This window comes from Trichogramma pretiosum, unplaced genomic scaffold, assembly GCF_000599845.2.
Source record: "Trichogramma pretiosum strain Unisexual culture from Peru unplaced genomic scaffold, Tpre_2.0 scaffold74, whole genome shotgun sequence".
NCBI lineage: Eukaryota > Metazoa > Arthropoda > Insecta > Hymenoptera > Trichogrammatidae > Trichogramma > Trichogramma pretiosum.
Genome location: NW_019641708.1, coordinates 536,599 through 557,135, shown reverse-complemented (window position 1 = coordinate 557,135; position 20,537 = coordinate 536,599). Strand labels below are relative to the sequence as shown.

Sequence of the window (20,537 nt, the reverse complement as noted above, 5' to 3'; positions counted from 1 at the left end):
TTCTCTCCGCATTTATCATCCGAGAAACATCAACAGAAATCTTAAGTAAATGAGCTAGACGAGATTGTGTTTTTACAGCCACGCGCGCAAAGCATAGCTCGTTGCACAAATCGGTTATTATACAATGCTTCTGCAGTTGACATTGATCGATACGCTTATAATACGCACCGCTCCGTAGAGATCCGTGGTATTTATGAAAAATAGAGGAAAAATACATTGGGTCTCGAGAAAAGTTTTTCGCCTCGCGCGCGCGCGCATCGATTTACATTTTTGTACGTATACATATCAGAAGCTCTCTAAAGTCGTGTGCTGGGGGCATATTATATACCGGCGTGCGCGCGCGCAAGTTGAATGAACTTCGGCGCAGCTATCATTTTATTAATGCCCGTCATGCTCTTCTTATTCTTATTCTTCTTATATTCTTTGACTGTGGATGGACGGCGCATAAATAATGTATAATTCAGAGTGCCGAGTAGCAGCAGCAGCGACGATGCAGCAGTGTTTAAAGTTACGTTGCTATATTATGCATTACGTCCGATTAACATTGCTCTGAAGACTAAATGACTTCTGGCGTTTGGCTTCCGAAATTTTTCTATTACATTGTAGTCGGCACCTACGCGATGGGTGGCTGAAATTTATTGTCGTGAATAATGAGCGAGTCGCCATTGAATTTGATTCATTGTGCTTTTGTAGCAATAATAGGGTATAATTTAGCGGTATATATTTGTATGTACTTATATGTACGACGATTCATTGTTACGACGCGTTGTTAGTCATTTCACACTACTCGTAAAAAAAAACTATGTAATCTTGAAAATGGGAAGGATTGATCAATGATCACAAAGAGAGACTCGATTCCCAATTAAGTGTTGTTGTTGTTATTTTTTTTTTCAATTAAAAAACGCACTGCATTCTCCTGGTACATTGACACGAACGATTGTCTCGCGGGGGTCTGGCGCTGCTTGCGACACGACTACTGTATTTTTCTTTCTCTGTCTTAGCAACTCGATCTCGAAGAAAAGGAACAGATGTGCCAATGTCATTTATCAATTGAAATGTCTCTCTCTCTCGACGCGATACGCGACGATCGATTTCTATTATACATACGAATCGCGCATCGTGTCTGTGTGTATAATAATATTGTATTATTCGGCTTCGTCGTCGACGCGCAACAATCGCCGATACACAAAGCTTTGAGCGCTCAATTTTATTTTGTTTATTTTTTTTCTCTCTCTCTCTCTTTCGCGCTCGACAATGGCGCGTGTAGTCACTATTCGCATTGCGTATCACGCACCGGGACAGTAGCAGCGCAAAATGCGCACCAAAAACGTGTACAGGAAGGAGATATACGTATGTATATTGTATACGCGCGTGCCAACGACGTTCCGTTGCACTGAATATTCATCTATTGTATTTCTCGGTTATACTTATGATGACTCGTGCTAACAGAGTGGATATGTATGGCGGTATACATTGAGAATCGATAATCGGTCGTGCCGATTCGAGATCGGTTTAATTTTATTATTATTCCCTATCGGGAAGACATACACATTAGATAAAGTGTTGTATTTTTGACTGATTCGCGCGCACGTGTGCTGTGCGCGGCTCTTTAACTTTTATGTCGCTCGTCGTGCGGTTAAATCATTTTGACGAGTTTCCAATGAAAGTCCTGACGAGCTCGTGCGCTCGCTAGTTTATCATCGGGTGCGGTGAGTTAATTTGTCTCTCTGCGGAGAGCAAAGAGAGAGAGAGAGAGAGAGACAGAGAGTCGTAAATTATTCTCGCTGTAAAACTTTTTATAGGTCTATACGTGTGTATATGCGAATCGGCGGGGGTGGCTTGGTGGTGCTTACATGAATTCATATTGTTACGCGTTTTTTTAGAATATTTAAGGGGCCAAGGCCGATAATAGTAATAATTCGCGAGGCACAAAAATTGAACGTTGTAGACAGAGAAATTTAATATTACCGCGTCTATCTCGAACGTGCCATTTCGCAGTCGCAGGGAGAGAGAGAGGCTCTTGTTTGCTCTCTTGTATACGTTACTCTTCGCAATTAATTTCTATGATTCACTTCGAGTTTCAAAACTCACAAGTATCGTTATACAAACGAATAGTATCTCTATATCGAGGTATCGATTTCCTTAGGTTTCTTTTGTTGGAAAATTAAGAATTGCAATTATTCTCGACGAGTCAAAAAAAAAAAAAAAAAACAAAGAAATCCCAGAATCTGTGGAGAGCCATTATTAATCTCAACTGCAGCTACGTAGCTCCGGTGCCGTGAACACCGGATTATATGACGAATCCAATTGGTGTTTACGATATAAATGTTCGACCCGATTACTCACAGCCTCGTTCGGAGCTTTACACGCGCATAGGGTTCGTTCGCGTATATTATATACCCTCTCGTCCGCACCCGAGTATCATCATCATCGTTGTTGCCATTCTCGGCATTACTCGGCATCCACCACCGCACCAGCAACCCATCTGTCACGTTCGTGACTTCATTATCAGGCGCGGCAGAATTTTATTTTTTGCGCGCGCTTTGCCACACGGCAGTATTTTCCATATTAAATTGTGTATAAGGTGTACAAACACTCTTTGCGCTCTTTTTCCTCTCTCCCTCTTTATTTCTCTTTTCTCCCTTTCTCGGGAGGCGGAATAATTGTTTACAGCGGCATCCGCGCCATACACAGCCTGGCAGCAGCAGCAGCAGCGCGTCGTCTGTGTATACAGTTTTTCCATTAAATTCAGGCAGCTCGGCCGGGAGCTATTATGTATACCTACTACCCCCTTCGAGTCTCGCTCAGAGAGAGAGAGAGAGAGAGAGAGAGAGAGAGAGAGAGAGAGAGAGAGACAATCGACAATCGTGGAGCTTTTGCGAGTACAATTTGTATTCAGAATATATATATTATATAATATTATAAATATGCCCGAGCTTTATATTGTCTGGGATGCTTCGAGAGGTACGCTGGAATAAAGCATTTAGTCGAATTACTCGAGAACAATATCGTAGGAAATATCATCCGAATGTCGGAACGAAAAATAAAATTGATAACGATTCGAGTTCTTTTATTCGTTCTCTTTATTAATTAAAAGTACAATTAACCATGCGACGACGACTCGTCGAAGAAAATTGAGAGGAAAAAATTGCCGCGTATGTACACATCGATCGATCGCAGTATGGCTACAGCTTTATAACGCAGAGAGTAAAGCAGGAGCGAAACATCATGGTTGCTTCGAAGGCAGAGTTGCGTGCAAAAACCCCCATGGACTGCTCTTTCTCTCCGTCTCGCGCACATCACAGGGCGCAGCAGCAGCAGAAAAGCATTCCCATGCTGGGTGCACGCACACACACACACACACACACACACACACACACATGTATACGTATATTCCATGGGTGTACTTCGTATAGTCGCACGAGAGGGAGAGAGACGCAGCGGTCGGGGCTGCGGCGTCACGGGGGGTAAATCGAAGTCTGCAGCACGAAACGCGTACGTGTGTGTATATATAGAGATACGTATGGGGTAACATAGGCAAGTAGGGTTGTTGTTGAGCGTCACCGTCGTCGGTGTACTTATACTATATATATACCACCGCGACGTCGACGAGACTAAGGCATAGCGCAGGCGCTCCTACATTATAACAATTCCCGACGTTGCCAGGTATAAGATAGAGAGAGAGAGGAAGAATTTCAGCCACGCCGGCGGCTGCTGCCGCAGTATCTGCTGTACTATCAGTCCGTCCATGTCACCTCGTGTATACTAGTACTAGTACTAGTACCAACCCCCCCCGGCGAGTCAACCTTGTCCTTAGAACGAGGTATTATATATAAAAATATATGCGATAGAGTAGAGCCGAGATTTCGCCTGCGTCGTTGTGTGTGCTGTTTTCTTATTAAGTAATTATCGCGACAAATCGTATTCCAGAAGTGAATTTGATGTGATATTTTTTGTTTATTTTTACAACTGATCGGTGTGCGATAAAAAAATTGAATATCAGCTATTTTTTCTATAAAATTTATAAATTTAATACAGATAATCGTAAGGATCTTCGACTTCGACGATTAATTTTCCTGCTTGAGAGAACACTTAAATAAACTTCGATTCCTGAATTGAGTGAACAACCGCGACTAGACGACAGTGACCAGCGATCGATTTCTTCTCTTGTCGCACACGTATACTTTTGTACATACGTATCTACGTATGGGTGTGCGTTATATACGTACCGTCGTCTCTCCTCGATATATATAATATACTCAAGTCGCTGCTACTGGGGTGTCGCATGCGGTGTAATCCTTGGGGTCTGAAGTTTTTACGACTTAATTTTAGTGTACTGTTCGCAAGCTCCAGAGCTTCAGCAATAAGCAGTGTTTATTTTTGTGCTTCGAGTGCGTGCAACAAAAGAAAAAGGAGCTTTTTTTTGTTTTTTGGTTCTTCGCTATTAAAAAGTTGCCCTAATGAAGTGCAAGTGCGCGAGACCAGTAGTCGCTCGCTGTACCGGCTCCCGAGCCGGCGAATGAGGCGGTCTCGAGGATGATGGTAGAGCGCGTCGACGGTCACTTCTTCATGTATCGACGACCCGTTTACAGGGCGCTGCAGTTCATCGAGAGCGAGTAAGTAACTCATGTACGTAAGATCGAACTACGCGTATTGTTGCCCCCCTTCTCCCCCATGCCGCATACGTAGAGTTTTTCGTTCAGGATGGTGTCAAAAAAGCTCCTATTAATCGAATTCGATTGCTACGTGTTTCCGAAATCTATTATTATTATGGAAATCGAACACGCAAAAAGGAAATGAAGAAAATGCAAATAAATATAATGTATATTTTATTATAAAAAATGCCCTTTGATCGTGTCACAATTCCTCGCGTTCAATCCCACTTGATGTCCAATTCGGCCAACCACGCGGCGTTGTCGTTTATATTGGTGTATCTCAAAGGGATGTTGGGCAATTCCTCCTCGCAGGTGGAGCTCACGAGGGCGATCTGAAAACGCGCGCGTCATCGCGTGAGATTAACGTCGATGATTTCTCTCTCACACACACACAGACACGCGTGTCTACATAATTACCAATACGTCGTCCTTGATGACCGGCGTGCCGGTGGGCGGGCAGGGTCCTCGCTCGACCTTGGCCCCGGGCCGGCAGTTGGACATCTCGCTGAAGCCCATCTCCATGAGCCTCGTCACCGAGCCCATCAGCTCGGCTGCGGGATCGGTGATGGGCGCCGGACAGGTCGGGCATACCTCGCAGGTCGGACAGGTCGGGCAGACCGTCGGGGGCGGTGGCGGTGGACAGACCGGGGGCGGTGGACACGGCGGCGGTGGTGGCGGACACTGGGGACCCGGCGGCGGACACACCGGGCACAGCGGGCACCGGACCGGGGGCGGACAGTACGGGCACTGGACGGGCGGCGGGCAGCGCGGGCACGGCGGCGGCCGCGGACAGTTGCACGGCCTGCAGTGGCACGGACTGCAGCAGCTGTAGCACTTGGAGCACGTCGGGCAGTAATCGTCCTTGTTCTGTGAAAAAAAGTTTCGAGAGAGAATTACGATGTTTATAAATGTCAAGGTATTTAAGTATACACAACGACGATACCAACCCTGCGGCACCACTTTCTACAAAAATTCGGAAACATGTACTCGCACGACTCGGCGAACATTCTCTTGCCGAGCTGTCGCTTGAACTCCTTGGGATTCTCCATGACGTTCTTGTCCTCCTTGGCCATCTGCTGGACCTGCTTGGCGAGCTTCTCCTTGTCTGTAATCATGCCGACCATGTTGCGCATTGCGTCCGTCATCGCCTCGCTCATCGAGCTCCTGGCCTGCTTCATGAGCTTCTTCGAGTCCGTGTCCGACAGCGAGTTGCTCATGGCCCTCGTTCTCATCTTCTTCAAGTCGTCCCCGCTCAAGGGGCTTACCGCTGGTACTTTCGACGACGCCTTTACCGGCGGCGGCTTCTTGCCGGGCGTCGGCGCCGCTGCGCGAATAATGCAATATAACATCGTAAACGAATAAATAAATTATGCGATTACGTTCGTTTATAGAAATAAAATGGAATACCCCTGCGAACTCGTGCGGCGAAGAGTCGGGGATCCTCGTGGACTTTCATTCTGTACTTGTGCCTCGGACTTCCGATGTCTCTCGCCTGAATCTCCTTGAGCGTGAACAATTTCTGCAACGAAACGCAATCGTCGCGCGTGAATTCGTTACCTCTTTTATCGAAGCGAAACTTCCATACATACGTGACGATCCACGTCCATCATCACCATCGTGCAAGACTCTCGACAGCAAAAGTGCTCGATGTCGTCGAAGTGACCCCTCGGTAAAATCGGATATCTCCCGTACTTGCGCGGCACGCTTGAACACACGGTTTTCATCTGTTCAAAATTTGCCACATATAGATGAACAATTTTTTTCTCTCTACTCACGGACACAGCAGTCGCAGCAGACAGACGTCGTGCTTGACGAAGTCCTTCATCTCGGGATCGTGGTCGAAATTGGGGTGGCCGTACCAGAGTGGATCGACCTTCGTGGCGAATATGTCCTGGCCCAGTACGTTGCCCACCACGCCTATGTCCTCCTCTATGTTGAAGCTAAAAATCAAAAGCAGCGAGGAGATGGCAGATCAAACCGCAACGGATATTTACGTATTGTAATTACGAGTACTTGCTTTTTGAATTCGGCTATGACTATGCACGTGACGGTGGTCAGGACCCAATGGCGCGTCAGAAATGCCCCGCTGCACATGAAATGTCGGTCGACTCTGTGTGTGTGCGTGCAATCGAAACGATAGGTCATCGTCCTTTCTCGACAGGCAGAGAGAGAGATAGACAGACTTACTTTTTCTTGGGCGCCACCTCGCCGCACGCCGGTAAATTCGCCTCTTTCACGATGAACGCCAGCATCCTCATCTCGACGCTCAAGTCGTCGGGATCGCCCTGGGCCCAAAAGTTCTCGAGCTTCTCGATTCCGTACTCGTCGTCCGCGTCCTCGCCCGATTCGTCTTCTTCGTCGCTGCCGCTACCGTCGTCGTCTTCCTCGTCTCCTCCCTCGGCCTCTCTTGGATGTCTTCTTGGCTCGACGAGCAACGACGGCCATTCGACCGAGTGATAATAATCCAGCGGCGTGGTGCGATTGGTGTATCTGTGGATCGCCTCGATGGTGTGCAGCTTCGGCTGGGGCCCCCACGAGAATGGATCGCTGCCCGCCTGTTCCAGCCGCCTGCTCGAGTCCGCCGTGCGAATGACGACGACGACGACGACGAGCAGAAGCGGATTTAAGACCAGCAGACCCATTGGCTTTGTTTATTTATCTATTTTCCAAGGGATATCAACGAAGAGCCAGCGATAATAGCATTATTGCGTTGCTGCAACGTAGCTCGAACGAGGCACGAATGAGAATGAAAATCGTCCGATCGCGTACTTGCGCACGAGAACGAAGAGAAAAATAAAGGAGAGAAAGAAACAACCTTGATGGTATAGTACATGGGCCTCTGCATATAGTTTTTTTTTCTCTATAAGTCGAGCGCAATTGTTTTATCCACAACTTACGATAAATCTCACTATCGGTGAATAAGCGCGTTGAAAAATTTGCAACGAATAAAAGGTAATTCTATAGGAAAGTAGGCCAACGACAAAAGTGGATAACCCGATAAGATGCGGAGAATATATGGGATAAAGAAAAGGCAGCAAAATCTACGAGACGAAAGTTTTTTTTTGTTTCGAATAATTTTTATTGATCGGATTATAATTGATCAGTTTTGTTGATTCTTCTCGCGCAAATATTGCTGATATAGAGACTTGTACTTGTCCGGTATTCCGATGTCCTTGTACTTCTTGTCCTCGAACAGCTCCTTCAGGTTCATGTTCTTCAATGGCTCCTTCAAGTTCGTGTTGGCCGGTGACCCCCCGCCTCCGGCCATCGTGCGTTGAGTCTTTCCACCACCTCCCCCGGAGGGTTGTTTCCTCAAACCGAAGTTACCCGTCGACGATGACTTTTCGTTCTTTCCACCGTTTTGGGGAAACGTGGCGTCTATCGTTACCTTAATTTTATCCTTCTTATCGTTATTGCTCGTATCCTCTTTTTGCTGCTGTTTGGGCGAGGACATTTTGCGCTCCGATTTGCCGCCGACGCCACCGCCACCCCTCGTCGGGTTAGCGTTGCCCCTCGACCTGCCGATGCTCTTGCCGCGCCTCACGGAAAACACCGACAGCTTGTCGATGTGAGGCCTGAGCATTCTCATCGTGATCTTGCGAATGTCTCGTATGGAGGTGGCTCTCCTGGGCAATATTCTCATGTTCTTGCGCGGGTCCTTCTTGCGGCCTTTGCCCTGTGGCGGCGGTCTGCGGGCACGCGATTTAGCTTTGGCGCGTCCTTTATTGGCGGCACCGGTGCGACGTCTGTTGGAGGCGGAGCAGGGATCCCCCACGACTGCACCACCAGCAGCACCAGCAGCACCCTGAGCCGGAAGAAACAGATGCTTGAGGTCGGCCCAGCAGCGCATCGACTCGGTATTGTTGCAGAGGCTCTTCCAGTCGTTGCCGAAGAAGAAGAAGTTGTTGTTGATGTTGGTGTTGCTGGTGTGGCTGACGCCGGCGCCGCCGTCGAGTCCGATGCTGATGCCGACGTCGCCGTCGCCACCGTCGTCCCCGATACCGATGCCGCCGGGTTGACCAGCACCAGCACCAACAGAAACACCGCCGTTGCCGGCAGCAGTACCAAGGCCGCTCGCGCCAGCAGTGCCATCGCAGTTCTTCTGTGGCGGGCACTCGGGGCACTTTCCGGTCCCCGACGACGACGACGACGCAAGCTCCGGAATCTCGTCGTCGGCCGTTAAGGGGGGATAGGCGTCGTCGGGATAGGGCTCGGCGTCGGCGGCGGGCTCTCGCCACGTGGCGAACGCGTAGATGAAGTTGAGATTGTCGGCCGCGTTGATGTACCACCAGTTGACGTCGGGCTTGATGTAGGTGCAGGAGTCGGATATCAGGGCCACCAGAGTGTGTCCCTTGATCACCGGTGACCCGGTCAAGGGACAGAAGAATTCGGTCGAGTTGCCGTCCGTGATCTCGTTCTCGTTGATCTCTTGCTCATTCGCAGCGTTCGCATCGGCGGCGGGGGCAGCTGCGGGGGCTGCTGTGGAGGCTGCGGCGAGAGATCTGGGGGCTGCTCCGGCGGCCGCTGTGGAGGTTGCTGCAGGTGGCGCTGCTGTGGAGGCTGCTGCAGGGGCTGCAGAGGTGGCCTGGCGACGGGCCCGTCTCGCTTTAATGTCGTCGAGGTCGTCGTCGCCATAGTTCGGCCTCCAGTCCTCGTCCGCGTAATTCGGCAAGTGCTCCTGCTTCGGCTTGCTGTACGAGTTGTGTCCCTTCATGTTGGGCTTGATCTCTTGCATCCTTATGCCCGAGGCGCGCTTCTCGTTGAAGGCCGTGGTGACGCACTCGCCGTCGTTGCAGAGCTCGCCGATCGGCTCCAGCGCCAGATCCAGCTCCATGTAGTTCTCCGGCAGTATCTTGCAAGCCAGCTCGAGCACGTAGATGTTGTGGGTGGGGAAGCCCGGCTCCTCCGGCGAGACCGTGTACTCCGGATGGGGATAGTACTCCTTGACGGCTACGAGCTGGGCCGAGGCCGAGAGCGGCGTCACGAGGACGCCCAGGTCCGCCTCGATGTTGTGTCTATTGTGATAAATATAATATCGATGACAACGTGCGCGTGTGTGTGCGTGCTTCGATTATACTTACTTGCCGTAGAAGAACTGATGTAGGCAGGCGCTCGATGTCATCACGTGCATCTCGTTGATGACCACGCCGGCGCAGACGAGATAGCGCAGGTCCTTGGTGAAGCGCAGATCCTTGCCCCTGTGCGCCTCGCAGTTGCGCGTCACGTTGGCCTCCTTCACGATCAGCACCAGATGGTCGATGATCGAGTGGCTGATGGTACCCTCGCCCGCCAGCCAAAGCTCGCGCGCACCACCGTATCCAACGAATCCAACGAGCGTGAGCAGCAGCAGTAGCGGCGGCGGCGCGGATGCCGATAGCTGCATCGTTTACAGAGCTCTTTTACCCCTACTACTCTCCGTACTCTCCCCCAAGGCCCAAACGATTATTGTTGTGCCGTGTGTATCCTTTGATTTTGCGCTCCCTCTTTTTACGTCCGAAGTTACGTATATCGATGTAGGTAAAAGACTGACGATCATCACATCCGATCGGCTGTGCGAGACGACGTAAAGAAAAGAAAAAAAAATAAAGCGGAGAGCTTTTCACCTCTGCAATAGGACGGAATTTTATCGTTAGACCTTCGAAATGCGATTACGTCGAGGCTCGCGTATTTTTTTCTCTCTCTCCCTCCCCGTTTCTCTTGTTTCAAAAGTGCGCGGACTGCGCTGCGAATTGGCTGCGCGTAGTTTCGCGCGATCGCCAACAAGTGGCATTGTGCTCCTGTTATTATCATTGTTTTTTTTTACAAGAAAAAGCGCTGAAAAATAGGTTTGTATATACGTGCGGTTGGATTAATTTCACGGAATAAGCTATAATTAAATATTGAAAAAGGATTTATTTTACGCGCGCGCGATAAACGTCAATCTGAAAAAGATTGCGAAAATCAGGATGGTAATTAAGAATCTTATAGGCCTCGAGCCTGGCGCTGTTTGTGCCTTTTATAAATGGTGTTTATTTCGTTTCATTGATCCGTGCGCGTGTGCCTATTGAGAATTTATAAATAACCTCTTTATTAATCCTGTACAATGCGCTCGCGTAACGATCTCGAATCGATTGAAAGATCGTTCGAAATATGATATCGGTACGTCATTCGATCGTATATGCTCTGTGCTGCGTATAGGGCGTCTCTTATCGAGAAGAATAACGAAAATCGGTATCTCGATTCGAGCGATTTCGATTGGATTAAGAATGATTTATTTAAATTTATTTCCAGAATCAAATTAAGCATCGCTCGAAATCACTGCACGCATGAGCTACCATCGATTCTCCGTTTTCTGCGCCTTTTGTCAAAAGGTTCGCGTTAAAAAAAAATAAAGATATTCATAAATACAAGGATAATGGCAAAAATCGGTGGAAAAAAAAAGTGTATCATCCCACGCCCGTGTTTGACACACTTTTTTCGTTTGCCTCCACTTTACACCCATATAATACCGGGACTCCGTATAAACAACGGCCGCAGCAAAATCATTCAAGACGGGTAAGCGGCACACATATACATAGTATACACACAGAGCCTCTTACATACACATGTGTGTGTATACTCAGCCCGCCCGCGCGAGAATCGGAGAGAGCAAAAGGAGAGAGAGAGCAAGCAAGAGCTGCTACAAGGGAGCAGAGTAGCAGGTTGTCTGCGGCGCTCGCCTTATATATACCGATCAGTTTAGTCCCGACAGTCGTTGGTTGCGCACGCCACAAGCACAACAACGTGCTATATATCGTACACACGAACACACATAGGACCGGTTTTTTTTCGCGCGATGATTATTATATACGGACGAGTCGGAGGATTCGCCTCCTCTTCGTTGTCGTCGTCGTCTTCTTCTGTATAATCTTACAGCATCTTTTCAGGGGGGGACCCGACTCTTTCCCCTTCTATGAGTTTTTGGGCAATTTCGTGCGATGCCTTTACGAGCGCAGTGCATCAATTGTGGTGGTGCAGCAGCAGCAGCAGCAGCAGTAGTGTAGTCGTCGTTGCGTCGTGAGAAGTGAGTGATCGAAGAGGTGCGAAAGAGCCGGAAGATTTGCTCGGTGTATACAACGGTGATTATTTGTGATTGTTAAACAACTCGTATCTGTGTCTATATGTGTGTATAAGCCAAACGTCAGCCGAGGTATAATTTAACCGGCTTCGTATAGGGTTCAATTAAAACCGAAGACGTCTCGAATTTCTCCAAGTTAAAAGAACGAGATCGTTGCCCGTCTGCATTCGCGAATCAATCCGCTGTTGGGGCTAGTAGCTGTTACTCGTTTGTTTGTTTGCGCAACGAGCGATGTTTTTAAGTGGCTTCGAAGCGTGAAAGATATCGGGGCGAACGATATAATATAATATCCTCTGCGTGTGTTGTGTGTATTTATTTTTCTTTTTTTAGCATTTTTATACCGTTCGATTATTCATTTGAATTTATATTACACGGCGAAACGCATAAATTAATACGCCTCGCGAGCTTGGGAGTTACGTGTGACTTCTTCTTTTTTTTTTCATTAATAATATCGATTTTTTTGCGGTTCTCGGAGTAGTTTTGGAATTCAGGCGTGGACCGATGATGTTCGCGCAGCCGCTGAGACTTCGATTTTTTCGAAAGAAGTGAAAGTGTGAATTTCGATAAGATAGATAAACGGGCGTGCGTGACGCGCGTGTGTATACAGACGCAAAAAAAAAATATTAAACACCGACGTATTTGCACGTACGTCGTCGTATACAAATAAAGTGGCGTCTCGAGCTCCGAAGCTGTATGCGCATGGGAATAGACGTTATTGAACCTTGAGGAAAAAAAAATTGGAAATAAATTGATTCATCGTAATTTTTTCATTGTGATTATACGAACCGCGAGCGACGAGTTTTGTTTTTTATTACATTTGATCAATTCCGCGAGTAAAATGAATCGAAGCCACATAGCATCGAGTCGATATCACTCGTTCGCCGCTGCGTCTCGCTTTCTTTTCTCCTTTTTTTTTCGTGCTGTCACAGCGATCTCTCGCGTTCGCGCGTATGTGTCTCTCTCTCTATGATACATTTAATTTTGACACGCGCACGCCTCTAGATCCCGTCCGCGTCCACGGGACGCGAGCGCAACTCTGAAAAACGAGCGAATCATGTAGTACTACTACGATGTTGCGAAGCTTGCAAGTTCGACGAATGCGCCCGAACTTTTCTTTTCTCGATACGAAGCCGTATATTTTTTTTTTATACCGATAGTAACTTTCATTTGACGTTGAGCTTTCGTATCGTATCGATACGATGTGTGCTTTTACCTCATATCGAATTGCTATCGCGAGTATAACGTATAAGCCGAAAGTAACACACCGCGCATGCAGACTCGAGGCTCATCTTTTGCAATATTACATGCTGTAAGCTCCGAATCGTTTTTTTTTTTTATACATATATGAAACACGCACACACGCGTCGTCACTGAGCCTCAGCATTTTTATCTCTTTTATAATAATATTCATACCTATATAGACAGGCGAAAAACGTTTCTCTGTATTACACGCGTTTCCTTTTTTTGTTTTTGTTCGCGCTTACTATTATATACACCGCGCGTGACAACAACGGCGCGAGACGTATATAGTTAACCATCATATTATAATGTACGCACGCGGCGCGATGATTCTCACGCGCGCGGGAGGGCAAAACGCAAAAGACAAGGTGAGAGGAGAAGGAAAAAAAAATAGAGTCGCAACGTCATCGAGTTTCTCCTTGTTCAATTACTACGTATCGCGCGTAATGTATATGTATATTATTATATTAGTGAGTACACATACTCACGCACGCACACACATACGCATACGCAGGGGGGCATATATATGTATAAAATACATATAAAAAGGGTCTCACGCGCACGAATCTGGCTCGGGTCTAATGACGTTAATCATACCTTCGTGTGTGCATTATAATATGTACAGATATATGTGTGTGTGTACGTGTGTATGTGATATACACACACGTACACACGTGTATATATAGCAAAGCAGCGGGTAATATAATTTGAGCCAATTATTTCACGCATTCGGCCGAAAGCAGCACACGAGCAGCAGCGGCAGAATCGGTGGTGCGACGATGGCAAAGTGTTGAGAAGCAGAAGAAGTACAACGAGTGAAATAAAAATTAAAAAAAAAAAAAAAAAAAACAAGCGTAGAAGCTGCAAAGCGAGGAACAGACATGCTCATGGAAGTCTTGCTGGAGCGCAAGTCTGCTGCCGTTGCCGCTGGAGCAGGAACAGCAGGAGGAGGAGGAGGAAGAGGAATCCTCTCCTCGTGGCCCACGGCTACCAGCGCTGCTGCTGCTAGATCTTTGCGCGCCGCGGCTAACGACGATTATCGTCGTCATCATCATCATCATGATAATCGCGCCAGCAGCAGCAGCACTACGACGAAAAAGAAAAATAATAATAACGACAGCAGCAGCAGCAGCAAGTGTTACTACACGAGTGGCGCAGCAGTTACGACGGCAGGTGGCAAACATTATAATACGAGCAGTGGTAGTGTTGTTGCTGGTAGTGGTAGTGGTGCAGTGGCCGAGAAACAGTGGTTAAGGAGCAGCAAAGCTCTGCTGTGCTCGCTCGCGGGCTGCGACGATTATTGTTACGCCGCGCCCGACACCGTCGGCACTTGGAAGTTCCATCGGGTCGCTTATAAGCCAAGGTATATTCTTACATAAATGCCAAGTCTATTATTTATCTAGAAAAAAAAAGATAATCGTGTGTACACGCGTACCGTGAGTTGTGCTAAAATTAAGCACACTCACGCGGCTGATGATATAATAGCTGCCGAGGATCGAACGGATGATCCGCGTGCTTCGCTTTTGTTCATTTCTGAAACTGACAATCTCTAATCATCGATACCAATTACTTAACTCTGATATTAATGAAATCAAATGTATTCTGACAAGTAGCGAGGCAAACTAACATTTTTATTTTTCAAACTATAATTACACTCCTATAAAGTTTCTAATAGAATAATTCAAAATTTTCATTTCACTCATGACCCTGTCTAATTGTCCGGCCGTCTCTATCAAAAAGAATATCATTATATCCTCTTTGTATACAGTTAAATAAATAGGATACGATAGCCGGCGCCACGCACGATACGGAGTCACAAATCGGCTCCTCGAGTGTAAATCGATCGAGTTTATATTACGTCTCCCCGATGAATTGACATTATAAGTGCTCGAGAGCACACGAGTGCCGTAAAACGTATAAGCCTTCCAAGATCAGCATAGCGCAACTTACCACGCGTCTCCGTATCGACGTAATCCCGTTTTTTTATTTTTATTTTTTTTTATTCTCCTTGTACTCTCTATATCGAGCACGCGAGAATCGGTCCATTGTTTCTCGTTGCTGCTGCCGCCGCCGCTCGAGTTCGAGAGAAAAGTGCACAGCTATACTCTCTCGAGCTCGCGAGCACATAATGTGCAATGCGATCGTGACACATGTGTACTCGAAACTCTAATTGTCCGCGCTATATAATAAGTGCAGCGGGGCTCGTGTGTATAGTACCTGTATACTACCGCGTGGAGCACCTGCTGCAATGTCTGTATGTATATAGGTATATTGATCCGCGCCTGTATTGTTGTGCTCCGTTTTCATAACGGTATGCACGCATAACAGCAGAAGAACTTTTGAGGCGGCGTCAGCTGCTGCTGCTCGTTATGTATGTGTGTGTCTATTTATATTATATGTATATATGAACCAACGTTATTAATTAATGCCGCGCGATGTACTCAAGAGGCATGTATTAACTATTAAAGCTGCAGCTCCGCATCTTAACTGTTGCAAGTACACAATAACGAACACTTGCTCGTGTTCAACTGTATTCTTCCTACATTTTTTTTTGGACTTCTTTAATTATGTACTAGTTCACTACAGTGAGAGCGTGATCAACATCCATTTGACAATTTTTTCTTTTCCCTTTCCCTCTGCTGCTGCGACGTGCACACATAGATAATTTTTTTTTACAAACGCACGGATCGAGGTATACTCACTGCAACTTTCTAAAAGCTTATCACCAGTGCGACACCAGCAGTGCGTGTATATAATATATTACGCGTGTCGTGTTTTATATAGAAAGAAGAATGCGACACACGCGTACACGGTCGATATCGTATTAGAAAAGTTTCGCAGCTGCAGCCAGCAGCCGTTGTTGCTCTCGTAAATCGAAGGATCGATTGATTTATCGATCGCGATTTCCCGCATCTGTATATATATATAAAGTATGTATAATGCGATAAGGCGCGAGCGACCGTTTAAAACATTAATATTTTTTTAGGTAGATATCGCGCGGGACTATATGTATAGCGCAGGTATTCGAACGATTGCGCCTGCATTATATTGTCTCTATAAGGACGAGATAGGCGCAAATTTTTCTCTTATCTGTCTCGCGCTGTCGACATTTATTTATTTATTTACTTATATAGAGATAGAAATTCGGACACGTGCGCGCGATTCGCGTTGCGTAAAGCGCCCCCCGGAGGATACCGATTTCTCGATCGATCCGATCGACGCGCCAAAATTTCCCGCGCGCTCCTTTCTTATACAATATAGGCTACTACACTCTCTGCCGTATTTGCCATTGTTCTGGACGCATTATTAAAAAGGCATCGGGAATTAATCGCAGCGATCGGTAAATAATAAGAGTGTGTGTAACGAACGAGAGCCAATTACGTTACATATATGCGTAATTCATTGTTGAAGTACGATATGTAAATGCGCGTGACGCACAGTATACACGACCCGCGGCAAGTAAATTATGTGTACCTGCGCATAGACGACCGAACCTCGTGTTCTGCAAAATTATGCCGTACACAGACTCGTATATGTATATTAAATACGAATCGAGCCAACGGCGTAAACTCGATGACGTATTCAGCGCCTCGTTTATTGGCTTATCGTATAATACATATAGATATATTTATACATGCAGGCGCGCGTATGTGCGTGCATATAACGCGCCGGGAATCGAATCGACCGCACCATATAATACCAGGCAGTAAAAAAGACAGTCCAAGCGAGCACGATGTGATTGTGTGTATCTGTGTGTGCGTGCGCGCGAGTGCGATGACATCAGTCCGAGTCTCGGCTGTCTGAGCACGCGCTCGAAATATGCATATAATATCGTATCGCAGTATGTGCGCGCACGCGTCTCTCTCTCTCTCTCTCCGGCTCTTTATACATATGATCTTTTTTTTTTCGATAAAAGCTCGTGCGCTATAATATACGCGAGAGCCAAGTCTCGTCCGAGTGTCAAACGGGACCATTGACTTCTTTCTCTCGTCATCTCGAATCTTCTCCATTGCTTCGATATATATCGACGCGTGAGCTCGGATCTCTTTGTTTTTCGAGCTGTATAATATACGATCTTTAGTTTTAAAAGAAAACCAAATAATCATTAAAAATAGGAGGAAAACAACGAGGCGAATTGTTTATTCATTGGACGATTAGGAGCTTCGTGAGAATTGCGCGGCAGCTCGTTAACACGTGCGCGCACATAAATGTATTATAAAGCGCAGCCGCGACTATACTACTCCTTCTCGAAGGGAAGAGTCGTTCCATATTTGCGAGTAAAACAGCATTTATTGCCATTGTGTTTTACATTTGCAGCAGCAGCACAGCAGAGTTTGCGATGCTTTTCAATGATAAACCCGGCTCTTTATTACTGCGCACACGCCTGCATAAGTTCGTATGCTTTACGATGTGAACATTTTATGTATGAGATCGACTTTGGGTAAAAAATTCTAGGATGAGCTTTCTGGAAAAATTATCGTTCCTTCTTGAATATACAATAGGTATACGCATATAACCGTGTTAAAACGAAAGAAGCAAACTCATTTCCTTGATCTTTAGAAAAAAAATATATATATAAAAATAAGATACACAGTGTCGGGGACTTAACGGTTCACCTAGAAAAACTCCTGCGTCTCGTGCGTGCGTTGAATTAAATTATTTTTCACTGCGAAAATATAATGCTCTTTCCCTCGTTAATTTGAACTCGTTCAATGCTCCGCTGCACTTGTGTGTAAATTAAAATTCACCGGCCCTTTCATAAAATTATACGTATTTTTCTTTTCTATCTCTCTCTGCGGTGCACTGGACGAACGACTCGTTGGTCATAAAACTGTAAATATGGAACATGTATATTTATTTTTTTCGATCGTCGCGAATCAGATATTACATCGGCCCGTCGACACGTTCGACGACGAAGAAGCTCGATATGACAAATATATATCTTATATATAGCAACGTACGTAGTGCTCCGAGCCAGTGACCTGAAAAGATCGTTAATTTTTTTTTGTCGTGCGCTCGTTCACCGACGACGCCCAAGGACTCGTGTGCGCGTATTAGTACGTCGTATATGCACTCGTACTCAAAAAGCCAAGAAGTCGCGACGCAGAAAGCGTTATAAAAGCTCCGTGTTTTATCGTAATCTTTGTAATAATCACCGTAATAAAAATAGCCTATATAAATGTATCTCTCAAAACTAATTTCGGGATCCCTTTGCCGCGCGAGCGCGGATGAGGCTTTATTTGCACTAGACAAAACAGCGTACAAAAAAACGATATGAAAAATACGATGAAGTGGATATACATCGCGACACGGAAAACCACTTCGAGCTTTGACTTCGAGAAATATGCTCGATGTATAGAGATATCGCGGTGCGAAGCGCTAAGAGCGAACGAAACGATCTTATAAAACGTGCTCGTGCCAACACGTATTCTTGATTGACATCTCTTGATTGAGAGAATTCATCAACTCCATGGAATTTATCCAAGTTCATTGAACTTTTACGAAATTGAGTCTTATTATACGACGATTATATCAAAGTCGACTCGACAAGCAAATGCATAAAAAAGCTCGAAACTTGCATTGTGCAATTATATATTATAATGACGATAATTCTGCTTCTCAGTCGTTCTCATTTGTACGCACGTGATAAGTGCCAAATTGCTACTTTACTTATACTTAAGCCCTGTGTTTCGCGCGCTCTACTTTATAAGGAGTCACCTCGTGCTGCACTTACACGAGCTTTATTCCGGCACTCGAAAAATATCAACACCCACACCCCCCCTACAAAGAAAGAGCTTGCGCCGTACGCGTCGAGGTTTCTCGCTTCGCAGACATTCGTATGCTCCGGCTTTTACAATGTAATATGTCGCCCTTTTGCCCGAAATTAATTTCCGATTCGATCGATGGACGAATTTAGCAATCAATTTGTGCTGTCGATTGAATTTTCGGCTTACGTAACCCTTTGGCGTTACAAATTTATCTTTGCGTGGGAACGTTTCATATATTATATGTACGTATAACGCAAACGTCAAACGCAAACTAAAAGTTATGAATTGCGTAAGCGCGTCACACCCGCGCACAAATACGATACAATCGAAAACCAATAATAAAACAATTGGTATCTATTTATATACACCTTCGCTCGAGAGGCTACTTCGACGTTAGTAATTGCGAAAAAAAATAATGCATCGCATTTTTAACTCTAAAAATATTCAATATTTATTTATAACGAACGATGAATGCTTTTCACCGAACAAATAATAATCGATGACTCCTTTTTGCATTTTTGCAGTCATGAGGGCATGAGCGCTGGAGGTGACGGCAGCGGCGGCGGACCGGGTGGGGTCCAAGCCGGCAGAAACACGCCGCCCCATGGATCGCCCACCATCATGGACAAGGCCACGCTCAAGGTTCATCTTCCGAATGGTAAGTCAGCGTTCATACGTCATTTCAACCCTAACGAAAATCGTTTCTTCTAGAAAAATTAATAAAATTGTATAAACTTCGATAAACTTTGATTAATTGATAAAAACATTGGGATTTGAGACTCTAATAAATTTTATAGTATATTTTGCAACTAAAAAGTGAAAACTGAACTATTTTTTTTTCGTTTTTCATTTTCAAATTGAGAATGAGCTTTTGAACCAGACGTTAGTAATTTAGTTTACATCTTCGTAAACTAGCTAATTTGAGCTTACTTTGTAGGATGTGTAAGCCAAAAAAGCGTCAAACGATTATTTAAGAGTTCATTAATTAAAAAAAAAAAGGTAATTAATTCATAACTCTATGACTTTTGCACATTTTTAATTTTTTGTCGATCCAAAACTAAAAAACTCGCAGTTGTTGAAGAAATACTATAAACTTTAATTAACTTAATATTATGTACTTTTATTAACTTTTATAAAGTTCAAAGAACTTCAATAAACTTTTATTAGCTTTTATTAAAGTCTCAAATACGAATGTTTGTATCAATTAATAAAATTTTATAGCAAAAGATAATTTTCAGGGAAGCTGTACAAATACCCTCTCGATTAAACGTAAATATAATTTTTCCAGGCGGTTTCAACATGGTGAAATTCGGGGACGCGATCGACGTCAAGGGCATCATATCGCTGGTCACCACGAGGCTCGCCGCGGGCCCGCGCCACTACAAGAATCTCTACGCCATGAGGCTGCACCATCCGGCCTCGCACGAGTGCCACTGGCTCCATCAGGACACGACCATGTACCAGGTCCAGGAGAAGTACGAGAAGCGGCATCCGCACAGCGAGTGGCGCTACGAGCTGAGGATCAGATACCTGCCGCAGAGCCTCAACGATCTGTACGAGAAGGACCGGGTGACGTTCTTCTACTACTACGATCAGGTGCGCAACGATTACCTCACGGCCAATCACTCGACTCTCGATCAGGACGTGGCCGTGCAATTGTGCTGCCTGGAGATAAGGTACTTCTTCAAGGACATGCCCCACGTGGCTCTCGATAAAAAGAGCAATTTGGAGTATCTGGAGAGGGAGGTAAGTAGCTCGATTGGTTCATTTTTATGCTTT

At 45.8% G+C, this 20,537-nt stretch overlaps 1 protein-coding gene across 3 annotated transcripts in view; it reads left to right on the top strand.

Annotated features, from left to right (window-relative positions):
* The window catches only part of LOC106659573 (focal adhesion kinase 1), a 65,581-nt gene that overhangs the window by 33,288 nt on the left and 11,756 nt on the right, over positions 1-20,537 (top strand). For 2 of the 3 annotated variants that reach the window (XM_023463131.1, XM_023463130.1), the window contains exons 2-4: positions 4,039-4,616; positions 19,283-19,416; positions 20,047-20,504. In XM_023463131.1, the coding sequence (XP_023318899.1) occupies positions 4,537-4,616; positions 19,283-19,416; positions 20,047-20,504 (672 nt within the window). In that variant the 5' untranslated portion in view covers positions 4,039-4,536. The remainder of the gene's footprint in view (positions 1-4,038; positions 4,617-19,282; positions 19,417-20,046; positions 20,505-20,537) is intronic. The other variant, XM_014382173.2, reaches the window with a different exon arrangement.